This window comes from Plecotus auritus (genome assembly GCF_963455305.1).
Source record: "Plecotus auritus genome assembly, chromosome: 8".
Classification (NCBI taxonomy): domain Eukaryota; kingdom Metazoa; phylum Chordata; class Mammalia; order Chiroptera; family Vespertilionidae; genus Plecotus; species Plecotus auritus.
In genome coordinates, this window is record NC_137782.1 from 36,783,299 (window position 1) to 36,808,556 (window position 25,258).

Consider the following 25,258-nt stretch of genomic DNA (forward strand, 5'->3'; position numbering starts at 1 on the left):
AAAACATTGGGAGAAAATACTGGCAAAATGTAAGATTTGGGAAATTGATCATTTAAAGACATTTATGAGAAAGCTGGGGAGTATACAAACGATAGCAAGATTTTTGTTGTTTTCATACCTTTTTGTAACAAGTTTGGATGAAACAACACAGAGCTAAAGAATAATTTAAATGTAATTAAATGTGCCTAATGGAGCTACATCTCTTCATACTTTTACAGCTATTTGATGAAAAAAGATAAATTACTTGCTTGATAGCTATGTTTTGTATTGTCATTGTCACACTGAGTAACAGATAAATAACAATATATATTATTGTAAATGAAACACCTTCCTTATTAACCTTTTACAACAGACTCAAGTAAGTCTATCATAAATTGCTTTGGGGGAGGGACAGGGAGTTGGGCTGGAAGGTTATGCAAGGAAAAGAAATTTGACATGGACTGCCAAGTATTTTAATGGTTTCCTATCATCATTAGCATTTATAAGAGCATACTGTGTAATGAATGAGTTGACACCATAAAATTAACTTTGAATTTTCCTCAATGGAAAGAAAAAATTATGATCAACTTCTTAAAATGTGTTTAGCCATAATAAACCCCTTAGCATCCTCTGCCTACTCATTTAATTATTTATGGGGACATAGTGTGCCTATATCTCTCTAAGTGCAATACAGCACAAGTATCCATCTCTCAAATTAAATGCACTTTCTTGTCTACAGAGTAATAAATTTTTTACTGAATTAAGAAGTCATAAATATTTGGGTGCCTGGAAGTATATCTTGTCATAATTTGCACTACCCTTTATTTTCTTGAAAAATAAAGTTATTATATTTATTAATGAATTCCACTTTGTAAGTCTCAAGATTTTATTTAGATACTAGAGGCCTGGTGCACAAAATTCGTGCATGGAGGCGGGTGTCCCTCAGCCCAGCCTGCACCCTCTCCAACCTGGGACCCCTTGAGGGATGTCCGACTGCCCATTTAGGCCCGATTCTGGTAGGATCGGGCCTAAATGGGCAGTCGGACATCCCTCTCACAATCCAGGACTGTTGTCTCCCAACTACTCTCCTGCCTCTGCCTGATTGCGCCTAACCGCTTCTGCCTGCCAGCCTGATCACCCCCTAACCACTCCCCTGCCAACCTGATTGATGCCTAACTGCTCCCCTGCCAGCCTGTTTGCCCCTAACTGCCCTCCCTTGTAGGCCTGGTCACCCCTAACTGCCCTCCCCTGTAGGCCTGGTCACCCCTAACTGCTCTCCCCTGCAGGCCTGGGTTCCCTCCAACTGCCCTTCCCTGCAGGCCCAGTCACCCCCAACTTCCCTCCTCTGCCAGCCTAGTCACCCCTAACTGCCCTCCCCTGCAGGCTTGATCGCCCCCAACTTCCCTCCCTTGCAGGCCTGGTCCCTCCCAACTGCCCTCCCCTGCTGGCCTGATCACCCACAACTGCTCTCCCCTGCAGGCCTGGTCCCTCCCAACTGCCCTCCCCTGCTGGCCATCTTGTGGTGGCCATCTTGTGTCCACATGGGGGCAGGATCTTTGACCACATGGGGCAGCCATCTTGTGTGTTGGAGTGATGGTCAATTTGCATATTATTCTTTTATTAGATAGGATTAGATAGGATAGAGGCCTGGTGTACGGGTGGGGGCTGGCTGGTTTGCCCTGAAGGGTGTCCCGGATCAGGGTGGGGGTTCCCTTGGGGCATGGGGCGGCCTGGGCGAGGGGCCTGTGGTGGTTTGCAGGCTGGCCACGCCCCCTGGCGACCCAAGCGGAGGCCCTGGTATCTGGGATTTATTTATCTTCTACAATTGAAACTTTGTAGCCTTGAGCAGAGTCAAGCCTTGTACTCACTCTGTGGCGGCAGTCATTTCTGTTGGGATTTATTTATCTTCTATCATTGAAACTTTGTAGCCTTGAGTGGAGGCCTGGGCCTGCCAGGGTGTGCAGAAAGCTTGGCTTCCTCCATCGCCGGGGAAACCCTAGCCTCCCTCCTGCTCTCTCTGTGGCCGCAGCCATCTTGGTTGGGTTAATTTGCATACTCACTCCTGATTGGCTGGTGGGCGTGGCTTTGTGAGTGTAATGGAGTGATGGTTAATTTGCATATTACTCTTTTATTAGATAGCATTGTTTTTCCCAACTCACCACAAAGCCTATAGAAATAGGAACCTATTGCTTTAGTTATAGTGGAGAGAGACTCTTCAGCTTTTAGAGTCTTGGTGTCAGTAACAGACTCCTGATGTTTGTTCACTACTAAAACCTTTGCGACCTTGACCAATGTACTTAACACGGAAATGTTCATTACACAAAAACAAAGGTCCAGTACTGCAAACTTAGGGGTGTGAGAGAGTAGTAAGCATTTAACAAATATCTATTGAATAAATGAATGGACCTCCTATTTTATTCATTTTTTTTTCATTCAAGATTGCTTCATAGATACTTTTTTCCAGATGTATATAGCTTATGTATTTCAAATTTATTTCAAATTATTTTATTTCATTATAAAATATTGCATTATGATAATTTTTAGCTTACTCACTTATGGTTGGAAAGAGGCCATTTCCACATTTTTGAAGGCATATTAAGCAACCTCTTTGTACACATAATGTTTTTTTCCTTTTGAGTTGCATCTTGAGGGTACTGATTCTAAACTTGGAATTACTGGGTCCCAGGCTGTGATCAATGTTCTGACTCTTATTGGCTACTGCATGGCTGTTCTCTAAGTTTATTGCAGCCATTTACAGGAATTTACAGGACTCCTTGCAACTCCTGCCAACAGATTTATTATTTTAACTGGTGTTTCCTCGTTCAGTAAGTGTGAGATGGCACTTTATATGTGTCTCCGTGTTTGTGGCCTTCATTGTCTGTGAGGCTGACTATTCTTGTAAAGTGTGTTATTTTAGTGTTCTTTTGTGTGAACTGCATTTTACCCTTGTCAAGTTGAAGTCAGGTATTATCTTAAGGGATGGAAGCAGATATTTCTAATCGGCTTATATTCTTCATATGGGGGAAATTTTATTGTGATAATTGTAGCTGTTTGATTTTCATCTTAGTTCTCATTTTCATTGTCATACAGAATTATTTTATTGCATTAAATTAAAGCCATTAATAGATTATAAGAATCAAACAAACTCTAGCTTCTCTCCAGAATTAAAATTCTCTCTCTCCTCTCTTTCTCTCTCTCTCTTTTTCTCTCTCTCTCTCTCTCTCCTCCCCTCCTTCCCTCTCTCCCTCCACCCTCCCCCTCCTCTCCCACTTTCCCTGTCTCCATGGTCCTTTTAAGCTTTAGATGGTTGCTTTCACATCACATGGACATTTCTTCGGATGTCTGTTAGGGAACAGAGCAGAAGAGAAAGAAGGAATAATGTGGGTGTTCCTGATCTCTGCTGCTAGTGCATTTTCCCAAGACAGTCCTTTTCAAATTAGAAAGCCCAAAGTCATTTGATTAATTTCTACCTTTCCCTGCTTCTTCCTGATTATTTCTAGTTCTCAGAGTTGCACGTTATTCTCCTTGCTAATCAATTTAAGACAGGGATAATGACTTATATAAGTAAAATTATTATTTCCAAGAGATATTGTAAAACCTATTTTAATGAATTTTTAAAATGTTCTAAGCCAAAATATGTAATTTATTCATCTTTACTCAGGTTATTTTAATGAGTGAAGGCCTTGCTGCTGCTTTTTGTGCAGGTAAAGGGCTAAAGAATCGTGAGGGTTCTGAACAGATTAAAAACTGATTCCTGAATAACCTGGGACATGAAGACTTCGAATACTGACTGCTTTTTTAGTACCTGCCTGTAAATGTGTCATGTTGTCATGCTTCATGGAGCACATTGAATAACCAAGCTGCCAAATACTTATTTTTGAAAATAACTTAAATTACCCTTCAGAAAATCCTATTTATCTTAAACAGTACCACACACAGAAAAACTCAATCCATTGATACTTTAAAAATATGTAGCCTACTTATTTATCATATATGATGCACGAATCTTTCAACTTCTCTGTCTAGTGTGGCTTGGTCAAATAAATGACTTTAACAATGGCACATGCCAAAATATAGACTTTTGCTTTACCTGAATTACTGAAGTAAGGAACAAGTTTTAGCATCCGTTAGCTTGATTTGTGGGTGTATCAGTCCATTAGCTTGATTTGTGGGTGTATCAGTCAGGATCCGCACACTGGGCTGTGAGTTCTGGAGAATGTAATGCAGGGGAATTTACAGAAGCCAACAGGGGTGTTGAGGACCAGAATGGTGGGAAGCCTTTACCACCCTTAGTCTGAAATGGTGAGGGAAGCAAACAGTGTTAACAGAGCCCCCTGCAAGCTGACATACAGGGCAGAGACCATATAGCAAGAACTGTCCTGGGAGCACAAGTGGCCACCTGCAGAGGCATGGCCTCTAGGCAGGAAGGAGCTTGGGGAAATACCCTCTCCTCTCTCCTGCACGTCTTCAGTCCCGATGACCAAAGCCAACCCAAGTCAGAGGGTCAGGCAGCCTGAGTGATGTGGTTCACAGGGGTAGACGCTCCCCCAAGTTCCTACTCCTGAGCACAGTAAGGTAGAAAATGGATCTGGGTACCTCATGGGGAGTAAATTAGCAAGATCGAATGCTGGTGTTCCCTTTGAGGAAATCAATGTTGGTAAACACATTCAGTAGGGCAGTGTACAATAGAATCATTTACCTTTATTTTCTTTTCTTCTATAATCATGTGTGTTTTAAATTGATCTATACTTGCATTACTTGTTTCAAGACACATATTTAAGATCTTTTTATATTATTTGAGTAGCAGAAACACATAGACAGGATCTCTTATTGGCAATAGTTTCAGCACAGCTAACGCCCAGCATCCACTTCTTGTAATTTACAACTGCAGATTGCAATCAGGCAACATGATAAGAACTCAAAAAGAACAAAAACTTAAACATATCCACTTCACCTTGCACAGTGGTTGGCAAACCACGGCTCGTGAGCTACATGCGGCTCTTTGGCCCCTTGAGTGTGGCTCTTCCACAAAATACCACGTGCGGGCACGCACGTACAATGCAATTGAAACTTCGTGGTCCATGCGCAGAAGTCGGTTTTCAGCCTGGGCGAGTCTATTTTGAAGAAGTGGTGTTAGAAGAAGTGGGGGTGTCGGTCGCATGTGGCTCGCGAGCCGCGGTTTGCCGACCATTGACCTAGCATATTTATTTATTTCTCCTTTTCTTTTTAATTTCAGTTTGTGGGTCTTCTTTCTTGAAAAGTATCGCATAATTCCTGAAGGGATACAAGGGTCATTCTATTAATTTTGGGGAAACTGCACTCTCCTCTACACAAGGCGCCCATTGACTGGGACAGTGAGAGTCACCCAGTCCTGCAGGCCAGGTTTCTGAGTCATCGTCTCATGCTGGACTTAGTACTATATTCCTTTTTCAATTCCAGTCAGCCTTCTCTTTGAAGCTGTGTGCCTTTGGTTTTAATTTGCTACAGCTTTCACTTTGAAGCTAATGAAATACTTTGATATCTGTTTATCGATCAGAGAGGTGAAATTCCTTTGTGATAGGAAGAAGCATAAACTATTTACTCAGAGAAGGTAACTAATGTTTACTGGACACCTAGTATGTGCCATACTCTTTTTATGTTTCTCTCTGTCCTTTATGCTTCCTTTTATTTCACAAAGAAGCCTGCAGTAACTTCTGTTCACAGGTAACAATCCTTACATTGGCTATATGCTGTAGGTGCTATTAATTTCACTTTACAGCTGAGGAAAAGAGGACCCGGAGACCTTCAGTAGCTTAAGTACGAAATGAACCAAATATTTAAGTTGAAGTCTCCCCAGTAAATATTATATGATCTGCTAATGTTAAACTCAACACCATGACAACAACAAAATACACCTCACACCACATAGTGCGTGCTTTCAGATTACACCTGTCGAGTGGGGTGACGTTCTATTGCAGCCGAGCCATTCCAGGAACTGCGGGTATGACAGATAGCAGATGATCCTCAGAGACTGAATCCAGGAAGTAAGGGGCCCTGCTCTTTGCCAGTGTGTGCTGTACCCCCATATCCAGTGGCATTATGGAGAGAGAGCCCAAAGGTATGGTTCAGGTCAGAAACATGTTGGGGAAGCATTTAAGAATTCTTTTCTAGAATCATATCCCTTAAAGTGTTAATCTGAAATTTCAAAGGCATTTATCATCTGTAAAAAATAGCACAGCACTTCAATTCTCAGAAGCTGTATGATTATCCCATCAATTTAATAACAGCTTTTCAGGGAGAAAACCCTATCACATTAAATATATGAATCAGTTTCACATCCTGATTTCAGAAATGTTGAAATGTTCAGAGAAAAGTACATGTTAGAAATGAGGAAATAAGGAATTGCTTGTGACATGATTTTCTTGAAGTAAACTTTTTCCCCCTTGCAGTCAACTGTATCCAGATAATATTGTGAAAATGCAAAGGAAGGGAAGTGTCTGTTGGTTTTTGATGACCTGTTTACATGGTGACTGGGTCATGCCGGGGCCTAGGGGCTCTCCTTGGATGCTTTGCAGACCTGGAGTAAAATGATGACGCTGACACAGAAGCATCGAACCAGACGGTCAAACCTCAGAGGGAAGGCAGGGAGCGGGGAGGGGTTGGTAAGAGATCAATCAAAGAACTTGTATGCATACAAGCATAACCAGTGGACAAAGATAATGGGGAGATGAAGGCCTGGGCTGGGGGTCAGGAGTGGGCTGGGAGAGGTCAATGGGGGGAAAATGGGGACATATGTAATACTTTCAACAATAAAATTTTAAAAATAAAAAAAATATATGATGATTCTGCCACAATGTCACTGGCTTCCTTAATGCAACGGGCAGACAAAGGCCTGTCTTGTGAGGCTGGTGGAGGTTGAGAAGAGCTAATGTGTGTGGGGTACCTTGCCGGGCACATGGTCAGAACTGTGACTGTGTGTTTTCTACAATGGACATATGACCTGTTGGTCTCAGCCACCCTGCCTGGGAGTTAAACAGTGTATACTAAAAGTAACAAATATTATATCCCTGCCCAGCCCGTGTTGAGTGGTTGAGTGTTGACCCAGGAACCAAGAAGTCACGATTTGATTTCCAGTCAGGGCACATGCCTGGGTTGAGGCTCAATCCCCAATAAGGGGGCGTGCCGGAGGCAGCCGATCAATGATTCTCTTTCATCGTTAATGTGTGTGTCTCTCTCTCTGCCTTCCTCTCTGAAATCAATAAAAGCATATTAAAAAAATATTATATCCCTGCCTAATCTCAGGAATTCCAGAATCCTTTCCAGGTTTTTCTCTTCTCTGCTCACCAGCCTTTTTCTGGAGTCGGGAGGGTGTGTCACTGGCATGGTGTTCTTAGTGACCCGATGATATCTGCCACCTTCCTTCCTACTGCTCCGCTCCTGTTCCGGAGAGGGTGGCGGGAATGCTGACAATCTCATCCCTTAGGGATCCCCGGAAAGCGCTTTTGTTTTATTTAGTATTGATTTGAGAGAGAGAGAGAGAGAGAGAGAGAGAGAGAGAGAGAGAGAGAGAGAGAATAGATGAGAGAGAGAAACATCCCTCGGTTGCCTCCTGTAGACACCCCAACCAGGGATGGAACCCGAAACCCAGGTATGTGCCCAGACCGGGAATTGAACGGCAACCTTTCGGGGAACCACCCAGCCAGGGCCCTGGAAAGTGCTTGCAGTCTGCACATACACTTTCATGATAGCTCCTGTCATTCCCTGGGACGTATACATTGTTATGAGGTTAAAATATTTAAAGAGGAAACGACCACTTAGGTCGTACATGCAGCTCAGTCACAAACTATTTGTGCAGAATCCATAAGCCCCTCAGCTTGCTACCTTGGACTCTCGTGTCTTCCCTCCTGCAATGGGGCTGCAAGAGCTCATTCCTTCGGTCCTTTCTGGCACTAACAGTCTCTGTGTTGAAACCATTCGGGTCCTTGCGAAAAACACCAAGTCCCACTTGTTGTATTTAGACAACATTAGCTTTAGAATATACTTAAACATACACTGTTTAGCATTTTAAAAGTAAGCGTCTGTTTAATGTTGGGAGAAATTAAATCATAGGCTGCAGATGTGCTTCTGTGGAAATACATATTGAAATCACAGATCTCTAACCAGCCTGAGGCAGCTGCCAGATTTCTGTCCTCCCCGCCCTGTTTTCCTTACCTGTTTTCAACTCTTTGTGGGATGAAGCGTCTGTGAAGTTATTCTAGCAACCTTGGTCTCTGTCTCTTCCGCACTGAGCACTGTTTGCAGCATGGTTTTATATTACAGCCTCCGTTGCATTTCCTCTGATGTGTGAGCATCTTGTAGTGACTATGGAGCCCCACTACCTTAGGCATTTGATCTGAGAGCCAACCCTTTGGATGTGAAATTGCTGAGGGAGACTTTCTAGGAAGACATCATAAAACAACATTTTCTGGTTTGATGTAAAACTCATTCCAAGTGTTCTTTTTCTTTTCTGTCATATAAAAGCCATAGGTGAAACCACATCTTAGTCTTGTAAAAAGTTACATTTTTGTGTTTTGAAGACTTGAGTGACATTTGATAAATGTCACAGAGCTAAATCATGGAGTGTTGGCGGGGGGTGGGGAGGAATGGAGGGTGCCATTTATTTTTCTGCTAGTGGTAAATATATCTGGTTCTCATGTATTTAAGAGATTCAGAGTTTGTACAGGTTTTTTATTTATTTATTTATGGTTGTTGTTTTTTGGTGTGTTTTTTTTAAAGAATTTCCCCTAGCTGATTTGGCTCAGTGGATAGAGTATCAGCCTGCAGACTGAAGGGTCCCGGGGTCGATTCTGGTCAAGGGTTTTGGGCTTGATCCCCAACAGGGGGTGTGCAGAAGGCAGCCAATCAATGATTCTCTTTCATCATTAATGTTTCTATCTCTCCCTCTCCTTTCCTCTCTAATATATATATATATATATATGTAGCAAGAACTTATTGACCTCAGTCAATATATTAAGGACGATGAAACAAGGAAGGGCATAAAAGCAACAGAAGAGCCTAGGCTGGGCTGCCTTGAATCACTGGGAAGTAAGAAAAAAGGGGCCTTGAAGACAGGTTCAGGGGATTACCCCAGGATGAGCTGGCCCTGCCCATTGCTCCCCTGTTTGCAAGTCTCATGGGGTCTCATAGAGGTTAGGGATAGGAACCTGTGGAGAAAGAAGAAGGGGAAAGGGAATGACTCAGGTGTGCTCCCTGGGGAAGAGCGCCTGTAAAGGTTGTTTGTTTGTTTGTTGTTGTTTTGGGGGGAATTTTTGCATTTCTATATCCCACTGCCAACTCTTATATGACATCATTTATTTATATCAACAGAAAATACTGAAAATTGTAGTAACTATTTACTCTTATTTATGTTTTTATTGATTTTAGAGAGAAGGGAAAGGAGAAGGAGAGATAGAAACATTGATGAGAGAGAAACATCAACATCGATTGGCAGTCTCCCACATGCCCCCTTGCTTGCGCACCAACTGGGAATCAAACCTGTGAACTCCTGGTGCATAAGTTGATGCTCAACTATTGAGTCAACACCAGTCAGGCCCTGTTTATTCTTTCATTATTCTCTGGAGTTGGTAGCCTCTTAAAATTCAATGGGAGAGAATGCACTTGTAACTGAATTCATGGGAGAACTTCATATTTAGACACTGTAAGAGTAAACCCCCAAAACTAAAAAGCTCCCAAAATAAGATAGAGGAACCAAATGTAGGAAAACTAAATTCTACATAAGGAATGATAATAGTGAGTCTTATTTTTAGAATAATAATTGCTGCCATTCATTATGCACTGGTTACACTCCAGACTCCATCTGCTATATATCAATATAAATAAAATTAAATTTTTGTCCAGGCAGTTGTGTCACACCAAAAAGGCTTGATGGATTTTTCCAAATTTAAAGAGACCTGGTTACAAATATTGACTAATTAGCTTCCACTCAGTTCACTCTGTGAGGCCAGTCACAGATTTGGGCCTCACCCTCCAGAGGAGCAGAGAGTAAGGTACAACCAGAGGCTCAGGTGCCTACTAGTGTGGAGGCAGGCCATGCAGACAAGCATGTGCCAAAAACACACACAGTGGTTATGACAAGGAGCCCAGGATGAGTTGTTCCTCACATGGCCAATTCTATGTGATATGTGTAGAAGGGAGAGGGAGCAGGAAGTTTTTTGACAAATCTCTATATATAAAAGGCTAAGTGACCATCTGACCATCCAACCAGCCGGTACATATGACGTGCACTGACCACCAAGGGGCAGACGCTCAATGCAGGAGCTGTCGAGCTGCAGTGAAAGAAAAAAAAAGATTCTTCCATCATAATTGTGTGACTTTGGATGTGAAATTTCTTAACCTCTTTTTCTTTTAATCACTTAATCTTATTGGAAATAATAATAATTCATGCCTCAGAGATTGTAGAGAGGTGCATATGAAAAATGCTGGTGATGCTCTGCCTTCTAAGCAACTAAAGGTGTTAGTCATGATCATCATCACCTTTATCATCATCACTAATCCCGTATCCTGAGGAAACTGAAGCGGTGAGAGCGGGGCATTCCTCGCCAATGGTGCAATGGGTCCAGGATTCTAGCCTAGGTCAGTCAGTGTGTTGCCCAGGGGTATCTATGAGGCTGGTAATATCTTTCGTGCCTTTCTACACTACTTGGAAAAAACAAGTTGATCAGTTCTGGTTATGACCCACACACAAGCTCAAGTCATCATTGTGAATGAATGGGAGTAACTTGCCTTTTTTGTTCATTTCTAACTGAGAACAGAAGTGTGACCCACCCTGGTGACAGTATGAGCTTCAGGGCCTGATGGACCTGATTTGGGCCCAGATTTTGTTTATTTGTTGTTGTTTTTCTTGCCTTTTTGTGTATTTTTAGGACCTCACATACACAAAACTGGGCTACTTAATCTTTGGTTAAGGATAACTCCCATCAATGTTATCTTTTTCTTTATTTATTTGGTTATTAGTTAGACATTTTAAATAATGCAGTATGCACATATGAGACCAACTCTCAAACAAAAGCTAGCATATTGACAGTAAACTTAATCTAACCATTTGACTAGTCCCTCATTTCATCCAGTCTCCACTAACAATGACCTCCATCCTGAGTCCCCTGTTTGTTATTCCTTTACATTCCTTTATATGCAAACTTATTGCATTCATAAGTATTCTTAAAAGGAAACTTTTCATTAAAATTGTTTTTAACTATCTAAAAAGGACATAATGTCGCATATAATTATTTGAAACTAATTTTTTATTGGGAAGGTTCATCTATATTGTGATATGCTGTATTACATTTATTTTTTCATATTGTTTAATATTCTAATGTGTAAAATTTACTGTAGTTTATTTATACACTCTCTTGTTCATGGCCATTTGCATGTTTTCAGGGTTTTACTGTTATGGGGAGAGTTGTTTCGGCATTGTTAAACATAATTCTTCAGGCACATGTGCAAGAATTTCCCCTGGGCAGGAATGGAATTGCTGGATTGTAGGATGTGAGAATGTTCAGCTTTAGGAGACAGTACCAAATTGTTTTCCACAGTTGATTGCCCCCATTTTCACTCTCATTGGATTGTGTATCCACAGTCTTTCAACATTTGGGATTGTTAGGCTTTTTCATTTTTTGCTCATTGAATGAGCATAAAATGATTATCTCATTGGGATTTTAATTTACATTTCTCTGACTATTAATGATGCTAAACACCTCTTCTCGTTCTGATTGGCATTATGTTTGTTCTGCCATGAAATGTATATTCATGTCTTTTGATAACTTTTCTGTTATTTGTGATTTTCTTAGTGGTTTCTAGGAGATGTTGGGCAATGGATGTTTGGCAACGTACTTCATCATTTTGAGATCATTTCTGCATCTGTAAAAATGGGGATGATAATACAATGTTCATAGGGTTGATTCTAGGATTAAATGAATGTTTACATACGATACTGTAAATATTGGCAAATTGCATAATAGACCATCAGAAAATGTTAGTTCTAGCTCCCTATTAACAGAGTCGACCCGCTCCCTCCGGAGCTTCCTTTCGTGGACTGGCTTTGGTAGAACTTACCCCATTCACTCAGTGAAGACTCTCTGCTTATTGGTGTAGCCAGTGTGGTCTTATAGCAAGTCAAATGAACTCAGGCTCCCTTGGAGGAAATGTAGAAAAAGAAAGTGGAAGGCAAGAGCTTCAGTGGAGTCCTTGGCAAATGAAGGGAGGGGAATCAGTATAATTATTACATTGATCCCAATAGCCCTTTCTGAAGATATTTGAAGTGTGTATTAATATGGCAATTGGGCCCGACCAATGTGGCTCCATGGTTGAGCATCAACTTGGGAGCTAGGAGGTCACGGGGTTTGATTTCCAATCAGGGCACCTGCCTGGGTTGTGGCTCAATCCCCAATAGGGGGCATGCAGGAGGCAGCCGATCAATGATTCTCTTTCATCATTGATGTTTCTATTTCTCTCTTCCCCTCCTTTCCTCTATGAAATCAATAAAAACATATTTTTTAAAAATATGGCAATTGGAAAAACTGAGAATTAAAAAAAATCCATATAAATGATTAAACTGAAAATTCCATACAAATTTCAATACCTGTGACACTTGAGGCTTTCCGTTTGCTTGCTGCTGGAAGCTACTTCCACAGCATTTTTGAGAGTTTTGCACAGTCATGCAGAAGAGCTACCCTGGGAACCAGGGAAAATATTAGGAGAAGAAGCTGAAGGACACTGTAAAATGCTGTGCAGCTATTACTTCCTGTTCCTGGTTTGTTTTTGAGTGTTGGATTCAAGAAGACTGTCTGGATGCAATAGTAAAGACGATTGCTTTTGCCACCCTGGATCTTGTTGTGTTGCACTGAGCATATTCCTGGAGGAATGGAAGCTGGAATGGCCGTGCTCCCTGCTCTGTGAGCCTGCTGCACTGCAGCATGCCATCCTTCATCTGTCTCTATCTGTGCTCAAAGTCCCTCTTAGGATTTGGAGGTAAAATTTTTCTATTCCTAACAGGAATGTATACTTAGGAAAGGGGACGTTTTTAGTGATTATGGCTCTGATTTTGATAAATATTCAAGCAAGGCCACATGTAAATTCAGCCAGGGAAATGTGCAAATTATTCTTTCGTGCATGATATCTCTTAAAATGTTTGTTCATTCATGCTATGCTAATTGTTCTCTAGTTTTTCTCTGGTTTAAAAGCTCTGCGTTTCCGTTTTTATGGGGGAAATCTGGAATTGAGAACAGATGGAGTTTAGCTTCAATGTCACCTCACCTTTCCCTGTGTCCTTCTCAGTACACACCAGTCAGATCAATCTGTCAGAAAGCCTTTGCTCTAAGGACACATGCATAGACTTTGGAAGCAGCTTTTAGTGGTGATGGCAATTTCAATGTAAGAAGTAGTTAAGAGAAATGTTTGAATGCTCTCCAAAGACAAAAATGTCACGTACTTATGCTTAGGCTTTGTAATTCACAAATTGTAATTTGTTTTCCATTGTGCTAAGAATCACACAGAAGAACGGTGAAATATAATTTAAATTTATTTTGTAAGTAATTGTAAAAACAACTTCATTAAAACCCAGGTAATATCGAGACCTCAAAGGGTTGGAGTTACCCATAAACCAAGCCTGGGAACCTATTTTAGCAGGAGAATCTTCTGGATGGCTCCTTCGGTGGCTTTTGTAGGCCTTTACTGATCATTGGGAAAATGAATTTCAGATGACTAATTAGCAAGGGCTGTATACAGACGCTGTAACTCAGAGGATTTTCTGTGGGCTCCTGTTGAACCTTTTGGTCCTGTTATGTTTTTGACAAAGGGCTCCTTCATGTTTCAGAAAGGGCAGTTTCCTGCATCGCCTGCCTCATCCTGAGAGATACGGGGCTCTGGCTGAACAGAAATCCAACCCCTTTGCTGCCCACTACTGGGTTGCTCATTTCTCTTAATTATTTTCTTTTATGACAGTAACTTTCAAAAACAATACTATAATAGGGGAGATTCTCATGTGCTATTTTGAGTATTATTCCTATTCCTATTTTTATAGTATATTGTATTTCCCTTTAAATACCTAATTCTGAAATATTTCTCACAATTTTTTTTCAGTGAATCCAGAAATTTTTGCGGAAGTATACAAAAATGACTTTTCATAATGGCAGTTATAGAGAAAATAGGCCTCCCTTAGCAGAGTTGTTTTGCTTTACAATGAACTCTGATAGAATATACCTATTAGTTGGAAATTAGAAAGAAATTATATGTACAGAACACCAAAACCTTGAACCTGGACATTATTTGTACCTGTAGTTTTATTCACATTTTATACGTAAGGATATAAAGACCTGGAGAGGCTGTGCATTACTCAGAAATGAATGGGAAATAGCAGAACAGAGGGAACAGAGAACAGAAACCAGGTCCCTCCACCCAGGCTGAGAACTTCTCCTTCAAATTGCCATCCCTGCTGCACCCGTGGCGGGCTAACAAGTAGTGGGCACACATTTGAGTCCAGTAGAAATACCTGGTGAGGTCATAGTAAGGGCAGATTATGACGGGCTTTACAAGTTGGACAAGAGAGGGTAAAAATGAAGTCATATAGGCCATGGGAGTTGTGTCAGGGGTCCCAAATGTTGTGGCTTTTTAGGAGGACTCACAGGATTCAGCATACAGTTGTACTCAGGGCTAAGATTTATTACAGCAAAACGATACAAAGCAAAATCAGCAAAGGGCAAAGGCACATGAGGCAAAGTCTTGGGAAAACTAGGCGCAACTTTCAAGGGTCTTTTCCCAGTATTATCACACAGGATGTGCTTATTTCTTCCAGCAATAAACTATGATGACACATGTAACATGCTGTCTACCTGGGAAGCTTATTAGAGATTCAGAGCTCAGGAATTTTATTGGTGGCTGGTCACACAGACATCATCTGCCTGGTATCAAAATTCTAGACTCCCAGAAGGAAAGCAGGTGTTCAGCAATGTGTTGTTTGTACAACCGTTTGGGCACAGTAGCCACCCTTATCAGTTGGGGAGCGTTGGGAACTCTCCTGAAATCTAAGTTCCCCAATGTGAGCCAAGAGCCAGCTTTGCCAGCAGGGCTTTCAAAGGGCAGTGTCCCAGGCTGGCTACGGTGACTCTTTTCTGCAAAAGAGCTATTGTAGGCTATTGAACAATTACAGTGACATTGCAAACAGTGGTTGAAAAGATTTCAGCAGAGTGGAGCACAGAGTGGAGTAGTTGGGGAGAGACTGGAGCCTAGGAGACTAGAGATGATCTAGCCCAAATCTCAGATATCAGTGTGAGAATGAAAAAGGAAGTGACAGATGTAACAGACAGTCAGCAGGAAGAATAAACAGGTGAGAGGTAAGGAGTGAAGAAATCGCAAGACGTTTTCAAGTCTGAGAGATGAAATACATAGTAGTTTTTGGTTTGGGTTTGTTTGGGCAGAAGAGGATTAGTTATGAGGAGCAGCTGGGTGGGAAGGGTAAGCGTTCTGAATTCTGGATATATTGACTCTGAAATGACAGAGGGGTCATATTAGGATATTTTTAACTATAAGTGTAATACATTCAACATATTGGTAGATTACATTTTTTTTTAAACTGATTCTCATATGAAGTTCATGTCCATGGTACATTCTTGTGTCATGGTTAGAGAATTCGAGTAAATCACATAATTAAAGAATAAGTAGTGAGAGGAAATTTTGACTTTGTATTAGTTGTGAAGGATACCCTGTTAACAGACATAATTTTAACATGAAAATATTATTAGTGTCATTAAAAAGTAGATATAACAGGCAATAGTTTCAAAGGACCTGAATTAGCTTTGTATTCCACTTGCCACTTATTGAAATTAGATAATTCTTTACCTGAGTTGTCTAACAGCATCTTGATTTTTAAAAAGCACAAGTAGCTATTTTTATTGTAAGTATTATATGAATAATAATTATAATAAGAATTCCCTCGAGGTTTGTTTCCTACATGGGAAAAGGGTCCTGGTGGGTGCAGAATCAGAAAAGGAACATAGGAAATGGCTAGGGTAATGTGAAATATTGAGGTGGTTACTAGTCTTTGCACCAAACCAGTAAAACAATGTCTGGATACAAGTTTCTAAGCCAGTGGTTGGCAAACTGCGGCTCGCAAGCCACAGGCGGCTCTTTGGCCCCTTGAGTGTGGCTCTGCCACAAAATACCACGGCCTGAGCGAGTCTATTTTGAAGAAGTGGCATTAGAAGAAGTTTAAGTTTAAAAAATTTGGCTCTCAAAATAAATTTCAATCGTTGTACTGTTGATCTTTGGCTCTGTTGACTAATGAGTTTGCCGACCACTGTTCTAAGCACTCTAACATAAAATTTCTTTTTCACCGATTTTGTATACAATATGGGCAAATATCAGCTACTTAGAATATCCATGCCATATCCCTAGCCTTGGGGGCTTCTAAAAATCCATAGTTGTATTTCCTCTCTATAGTTATTAAAATTAAATATTCAAATCCTATTTATTGGAGATATATAACTTTAGAAACATTTATTTAGCCAATATAACTTTTCTACATTCCGCATGTGTTTTTTTTTGTTTTGTTTTGTTTTGTTTTTTAATGAAGATTCTCTCTTACTTGTGGGTTAAAAAATATAGTAACAGATTTGGGGTGTTTAGAATTGCATCTGTGTGGGGGACAAATGGTGATATAGTAATTGTGCAGTAATATGACCAAAACTACTTCATCAATATGTATTGTGGAGATGACATTCTTGTGTTATACAAATTGGATGTGTCAGGATTTTAAATGTCACCTTTGGATTTAGTGCAAGAAGTTCCTGACTGGCATTTTCTTGAGTTTCCTTAGAAGTGACCCTGTAGCCAAGAAACTTACTTTTAACTCCTTGCTGCCAAAGAGAGATTTCTATCCTTCCTTCTCTTGTGCCCTCCCAATTCCCACCAACTCCTGTTACTCTGAACTTTCACCATCTCTGGATGTCAGAACACACAGCAGCAATAAGTGGGGGGACGGCATGGGGTGCCCTTCATTCGAAAAGTGGAGGGCTAAAAACAAGAATAAGAGGATTATCTTGTATATCTTCCATGCAACTATCTTTTTGTTGTTAATTTTTAAAACTTATATCCTGCATTGCTCTAAAGCACATTGGCCAAATAGAATTAATGGTTGAAGAAGCCAAGGTTAAAAGAATATACAGGCCAATGTGGCTCAGTTGGTTGGGCGTTGTCCTGTGCACCAGGGGTTGCCAGTTCGGTTCCCAATCAGGGCACATGCCCAGGTTGTGGGCTCAATCCCTGGTGGGAGCTGTGCAAGAGGCAGCCAATCAATGTTTCGCTCTCACATCAATGTTTCTCTCTTTCTCTCTCCTTCTCTCTCTAGGTGAAAAAATATTTTAAAGAATAAATGGAAAGGAAACAGTCAAACAAGGGCAAGATGAGTGTGCTAGGTGCATACCTTAATGCCTATGCAGTTGACAGATGTAGGTTACAAACTTGGTTCTGCAGTTCCTAGGAGTGGAAAGAAGAGGAAAGCATGGTCAGTGACAGATTTGAAATACCTGTAAGATAAAGACCCAAGTTTTTCTAATACTAAAACCTAAAACGAGTTTCTTCCGAGGATGCTCTTAAAGGGTAATGTAAAGGACAATAACTTCACCTGTACCCTATGAGAGAAATAGTGAGACTCATATGGCTATTGGTTCCAGGGGTCCTCAAACTTTTCAAACAGGGGCCAGTTCACTGTCCCTCAGACCGTTGGAGGGCCGGACTATAGTTTAAAAAAAAACTATGAACAAATTCCTATGCGCACTGCGGGCCCGGGACGAGTTGGCTGCTAAGCAGGACAGGAAGTGGCACCCAGCGGGCCGGGTAAATGTCCTCAGCGGGCCGCATGTGGCCCGCGGGCCGTAGTTTGAGGACGCCTGGATGTGCTCATTTACATACTGCAGAGTCCTAATTGAAGCAGTTCTAAAAGGCCAATGATTCCAAATACACAGTCTGTCCAAAAGTAAAATTCAGGACATTTAGGGGAATAGGCAGTCCCCATATTCTTCAGGCAACTATATTCATGAATATATTTCTCCCAACTGGGCTTTGGATAAGAATTATTTAGCACAGAGTCCTGGTTTATAATCTCTGACTACACCTGGGAGTTTGGTGTTTGGGAGTTAATACAGGGAGGATAGAGTTAATTTTCTCTAATGAAATTTAAGGACACAACTCTGAATGGATGACAACAGTGGCTTCGCTCAGAGATGAAATGAGGCAGGACCTACAAGCAGGGATAAAAATGTTCCTCCAAAAATAATTCTGGATCCACTTCAAACCAACATGGAACATGATTCTAACTCTGGTGGCCTTACCTTTAAACCTTTCATTTGGAAAACTTAAAAATTCGGTCTAGGAGTCATGGAACCTTTACACTGCCTAGAAATGAAATGGCATTGAAACATATTGTGTTATGCTCACTGGAAAAGAAGTCTTACAATGCATCATGCTGAAATGCAATTAGTTATCCGTGAGTTATGAATCCTTAGGGACCTAGCATGTGGTACAGAATAGGCTGAAAAAAATAAACTCCAGAGGAGATGCTAAAGTTTTGATAATATTCCTTCTCCTTTCAGAACAGAGACAAGCAAACTTATAGAACATTTTGCATTCCTGTCTCTAAAAGGATAATTTTTGAATAAGCAGGCCAGTGTATTTGAAAATGGAATTGTATTCAACATGAACTAATGGTTCAAAGAGAGGACATTTAGAGCCAATGTGCATTTCTGATAACTCTTGGAATGCTTTCAAATATGTTCACAACCACTTTCACACAGTATATGACTTCAGAATGCCATTTTCTCAGTTTAACCTTTAAAGTGTGCTCGCGTAATAGAAAAGTCCATCTCACAGCAATGTACATAATTAAAATTCTCCATGTGTACTGGACTTATATTCAGAAAAGAAAAAAGTTTCTAAAAATTTGGCATTTGAGGAGAAAAAATACAGACTATTCAATACAATGAAACCCATTTTATTTCAAGGAGTACAAAGTTAGATGGAAAATGCTGATACGGCTTGCTTTCCATAATGACTTTAGTCTGCTCCTTAACCTCTGACATCTCTTGCCACATCTCAGTTGCTAGGCAACAGCAGAGAAATAAAACCTGTGTGAGTAAAGACAGTTCTCTACATAAAAGTGGCTTGTATTTCTAGAAGCTGGTGAGCTGCTTATTTAGAATTTTAAATGCATATTTTTCATGTTACAAATATGATAAATAAATGGTAGGTCAGTACCCAAGCTAGACACTAGAAGCCTATTTAACTCAAAGTCTTCTTGAAATATAGAAAAACAGCACCTTTCCTGTCTAGATTAAATAATTTTTGATGATTCTCTTCTCCAAAATGCCAAATTTTAGGAAATGCACTGCAAAAATAAATGTTACAAAGCCCTTGAAGGTAGAACACGGTTTTCTTAGTCATAGGAACAGTTAGATGAAGCCACGGCCCATGTGGTCTTGCTTTACATACAATGATAACATTTCACTATTTGATTTGAAGGGTGAGAAAGGACCATATAAGGAGGCACACAGACACAATTAAGAAGTGATCACTGACAATCTGAAGGCAGAGGAGGATATGGAAAATCTGAGACAATTTAAAGCACAGCCATCTATTGCCTTTTACAATACGGTAGTTAGCCCCATCCACCACTAGACAGCCTGCACTACTAGTATATTATGCCTCCTTATAAAAATGGTAATAACTATCCAACAACCAACAAAATTATGCTCCTTTTAAAGACCCATTAGCGTGCATTTTAGAAAGCTTGAATCATAAATGATGACTATGTAAAAGAAAATGGCACTGACTACAAGTGTTGAAGGGCTATGTCTCAGCTCTAAGCAAAGTTCGTCTAGTTAGAGTAACAAAAACTTGAGAGTTCTGTATAGCTGAACTTGACTGAAAAAAATACCATAATTATAACTATGATTTGTAGGGTGTTGCCATGAGGAAATATGTTATGAATTCCAACAAGAGACACCAGATAAATGTCCACCATTCTTTGAGGCATTGAAAGTTAGCTACAGAAAGCTGTCAGTTCTTGGAAAGCTTATAGAGAAGAGGAGGAAATGTTTGCACCTCTATGTAAGGGACATAGACGTCTTTAGGTTAGTCATCAGGGCATTATGAACTGTGTAGGCAAATGCATTTGCCCCTATGGAGGCCAAGAATTGGCTTCTCCTTCTCATCCCTGCCGCTCATCCCTCAAGTGGGCTGCTCACTCACAAGGCAGGCATCCCTAATTTGAGGACTATCTATATATATAAAAGCCTAATATGCTAAGTGTCAGACCTATCCGTCGACCACTCAACCAGTCATTATGACACGCACTGACCACCGGGGGCAGACACTCAGACCAGTATGTTAGCTTGCTGCTGGATCTACCGATCCGTACACTCCCTGGAGCCCTCCCACCCTGGAACCAACCTCCCATGTCCCTCCCCAGCCTCTAAAATATTTCTTCTAATTAATTTCCTTTCAATGAGCACTAATTCGTGCACTGGGCCTCTAGTTTTATATATTACACTTCAAAAACATTTTAACCTAATTGTGCATGAGCCCTGCTGACTCTTAATTGCTTTATTGATCATGTACACAGCAGTAAGTCTTAATTAAAAGGTGACTGGTTGATATTAAGCATTGGATAACTTCATACAGTAGGACCCAATACTTGCTAAAAATATATAGAGGCAATGGACCACCATCTAACTAAAAATTTTCTGATTACCAAAGCAGGGCCTGCTGTTGTATTGCTTCATTATTTCTTCCTTTGCATTGTCTCCTATATCTACAGGCATAATTTTGAGTATTCTTACTTCAGATAACTAAAAATTGTTCTAAAATGCTATGCAGTCCTGTTGAAAGGAAACGTTGCCCAATCAAATACAGATTACAATTAAGAAACATTTTGTAAAATTGTCTTTATGGAAACGTTCCTTGGGAGATTCTGTAACAAGCACTAAATTTGATCTTTAAATAGTTCCTCAAGTTTTAATGATTAAAAGTCTTGGTTTTCCTTTCCTAATGTTTCAGCTTGACTTTCTTGTAGAATTCCTTAAATTTAAAGCATGTTAGGGGTATGCCAGGACTCTGTGAAGTAACTGATAAGAAGTGGTTCACACACAACAACATATTCAATAACAGCTACTTACTTTGGAAGTTCAGGAATATGAAAATATGGACTCTTTAAGAGCAAAATATTTAATATGCTTCCTGCATGAGAGAGTCTATGGATGTTTTGAATATATACCGGTAGGAAGATACCTGGGGAAAGTTACTGCACCTTCCGTAGTCTCTCCTCCTGTTGACAAATAATCAGTAATACTCACAGATGGTTTGCATTTAAATTAGGGCTTGAGTATACCCTGGAGGGGCCCCCCCAGCAAATGTGGCTATACCTCTGGGAAATCTAGATCCATATTTCACACTTAATGTTTCAAAAACATTCTTCAGTATATCAACAAAGCCTTTGCTTTCTCTCATACTTGACTTTTTGAAAAACGATTCAGAGGAATTGGTAGAAATCCTATAGTGGAGAGAGAAGGAAAGCACTTGGGTATGGAGGGGATGGTATTTCACAGAGGATCAGTGGTCTTCACACTTTTTTGCTTATGTACCTACCTAAAACACCTTTGAAAAACTACATACCCCGTGAACATTTTAAAGTTCACATCTAAAATCTTTACCTTGAATTTAAATGGTTATACAACATGTAATTTTAGATATCATGTATATGTTATACTTTTTACAATCAAACAAGTACATCATTCTTTTATCTGTATCTTAAATATTGTAGCAATTTGCTGTCTGTCATCATCTATTAAACAGATACAGGAACAAACTTTCCTTTTACAGATATTTTGCATCATTTCTTTTTCTCAAACTTGTATTTTCATTCCACTTCGCCACAGAATATTACCCTAATGGAATATTTTTATGCTTGAAAGTATTTTATTGATTACTATCATAATTCTCTGTAACAAAATGGGTATAGAAATTGAAATGTGAACTTCATTTTTTGTGTGTGTGTAACCATTTTTATTTTATGTAACCATAACATTCTGATTTTAAAAATTATTTTCTGCATTAACTGATCATTGTACTTGTTAGCAGTAGACACTTTGATCTAAACAACACAACCATATTACGAACTATGATGATTATTAAACATAAAAAGAAAATGTTATTGGAAATCATTCTTTTAATAAGATGGGCAGAGCATCTTTTACATTTCTCATGTATCTTTGGGTATTATGTTGCTAAAATGACACATGGGTCAGCAACATTTTTCCTCCCTCCCTCTTTCCCTCCCTCCCTCCTCTCTTTCTCCATTTCTTATAGAAGTACAAACAAAATGGTTGAAATACAAAAGTAGATGTAAATGGAAGGATTACCATATTATAGCAAATATCCCCAAGTCTTGAAATTAATCTAGTAGCTACTTCATTTGTTCTTCAATTTAGCAGAAAGGAAAACATTAGAACTTACCTGAGTTGCAAAGAGTTTGTTAGTCAGTGAAGTGCTTCCAATCACTGAAGAAATTTACTTTGTCGATCTTTTAGATCAAAGGTGGGCAAACTTTTTGACTCGAGGGCCACAATGGGTTCTTAAACTGGACTGGAGGGCCGGAACAAAAGCATGGATGGAGTGTTTGTGTGAACTAATATAAATTCAAAGTAAACATCATTACATACAAGGGTATGGTCTTTTGGCTCTGCGGGCTGGATAGAACAGCCGAACGGGCCGGATCTGGCCCGCAGGCCGTAGTTTGCCCACTGCTGTTTTAGATAGTCCCTTTTTGCCCACTAGAGGTTTACTATCCCAGAACAATGTGCTGAATAGATTAAGCATGGGGGCTGGTTTGCCTTTGTATTGTGTAGTGGGAGGAAGGGGTTTTGAAATAGGAGATAAGGAAGGAGAACCTCAGATGGCAGTCACTTTCTCAGGTACATCAGTTATAGGATCTCCAAGTTGAGAATCTTAAAACTAGACAAACTGAGTCCCTTAAAACTAGGTAAGTGACAGCTTACTCCTTTGAAACAATTTGTGTGCCCCCAGAGGTATCCATACTCCAGTTTAAAGACCCTTAGGGTAGATGATAATATTTTACTATGTGATTGTTTAAGGCAAAATTTCTGATTATGAATTTAGTTGCCCTACAGATGTTAGCATTATTTGAAAAAGCAAAACACTCTATTAGGTAGAGTTATGATGAACTCTGGGTAGAATTCTCCCACTAAACAAGTAACATGTCTACTGTTGACCCTTGAACAACACAGGGGTTAGGGGTGCTGACCGCCCCCCCCCCCAACCAAACAGTCTAAAATCCATGTATAACTTTCCACTCTTCCAAAACTTAATTACTAGTAGGTTACTATTGCCTTGAAGACTTACCAATAGCACATATTTTGTAAGTTAAATGTGTTTTATATATACTGTATTCTTATAATAAAGTTAGCTAGAAGAAAGAATATGTTATTAAGAAAAATCATACATTTTTTTGAAAGTTTTTCCAAATTGTCACAAGTCTCCAAAAGATTTTCCAATATATTTATTGAAAAAACTCCACTTATAAGTGGACCTGTACAGTTCAAACCCATGTTGTTCAAGAGCCAACCATATTTTCTCCCTCTAAAGCAAAGACTAACTCTATTTTGTCTTTGTTCTTGCTAACCTAATGCAGTTAGTACTAGTCACACAGCAAGTGCTCAATAAACATCTGAACAAAACTGGTGGGAAGGGGCAAGGAAGGTATCAGGGGAGCTTTTATAGGAGCGGAAGCCATGGTGTGTAGAGTAGAGCTTTGTCGTCTTCGGTGGTTGAGGTGTGGGATGGGATATCCTTAGGGCTTCATGGAGGAAGATGATTGGTGCTGGTGGCCAGTCACAGACAGGCTGGCCATTCATTGTCACTGTTGTCACTATTGTGTCCATCATCACCATCGCCATGGTTAACATTGATTGGGTCTCTACAATATATCAGGCATGTTACTCTCTTTATATGATGTATTACATGAAATCATCACTTCTAGCTCTATGAGATAGGTACCCTGGCTCACTCCCTATCCTATCTAATAAAAGAGTAATATGCAAATTGGCCATCACTCCAACACACAAGATGGCCACCCCCATGTGGTCAAAGATGGCTGCCCTCATGTGGACACGAGATGGCTGCCACAAGATGGCCGGCAGGGGAGGGCAGTTGTGGGCGATCAGGCCAGCAAAGGAGGGCAGTTGGGTGCGACCAGGCCTGCAGGGGAGGACAGTTGGGGGGGGGGGGGACCCAGGCCTGCAGGGGAAAGCAGTTAGGGGTGACCGGGCCAGCAGGGGAGGGCAATTAGGGGCAATCAGGCCAGCAGGGGAGCAGTTAGGCATCAATCAGGCTGGCAGGGGAGTGGTTAGGGGGTGATCAGGCTGGCAGGCAGAAGCAGTTAGGAGCAAGCAGGCAGGCGAGCGGTTGGGAGCCAGCAGTCCTGGATTGTGAGAGGGATCCCAGATTGGAGAGGGTACAGGCTGGGCTGAAGGACAACCCCCTCCTCCCTCTCCCCCCTGCCCCATGCATGAATTTCATGCACCAGGCCTCTAGTTTATTGATAAAGAAAATGAGCTTTAGTGAGATTAAGGTCACACACTTTGGTTGAGTGAGGAATGGAGCAAGGTCATATGACTAATTTTTCTTTTATCTAAACTGGTTGTAGTCCCTGTTTTCATTGCTTAACTTCTGTTCATCCTTCAAATTACAACTCAGTCTGGATACAGAGCAGCTAAGCAAATTTTTTACATCATTTATTAACTTTTTATTTTGTAATAATTTTAGACTTAACAGAGGAGCTGTAAATGTAATAGAGAGCTCTCATATAGCCCACACTCCGCTATCCCTAATGTTGACAATTTACATAGGATAGTGCAATGATCAAAACTAAGCAACAGGCTTTGGTATAACACTATTCACTGACCTACAGACTTCATCAGATTTTGCAATTTTTTTCACTAATGTCCTTTTTCTGTCTGGGATCCAGTCTGGGATCCCACACTGCACATTAGCTGACTTACTGGGACCACTTTAGTCTCCTCTAATCTAGTCTCCTCTAATCGTGACACTTTCAAATAGTAATGCATGGAGGTATTTGGTAGAGTGTCCCTCAGTTTGGTTTTGTCTCATGTTTTCCCATGATTAGACTCTCAGTGCATCATGTCCAGGAGCCCTTGACATCTATGTGACTTATTACTGA

The 25,258-nt window shown here is 40.5% G+C and overlaps 1 protein-coding gene across 34 annotated transcripts in view; it reads left to right on the top strand.

Moving 5' to 3' along the window:
- The window catches only part of EPB41L3 (erythrocyte membrane protein band 4.1 like 3), a 221,968-nt gene that overhangs the window by 35,981 nt on the left and 160,729 nt on the right, over positions 1-25,258 (top strand). For 21 of the 34 annotated variants that reach the window (XM_080683543.1, XM_080683590.1, XM_080683552.1 and 18 more), the window contains exon 1: positions 12,646-12,984. The exons of 9 other annotated variants lie outside the window; for them this stretch is intronic. In XM_080683543.1, the coding sequence (XP_080539669.1) occupies positions 12,930-12,984 (55 nt within the window). In that variant the 5' untranslated portion in view covers positions 12,646-12,929. Of the gene's footprint in view, positions 1-12,411; positions 12,985-25,258 lie in introns of those variants that run through there. 4 more of the 34 variants (XM_080683545.1, XM_080683568.1, XM_080683572.1 and 1 more) reach the window with 2 other exon arrangements.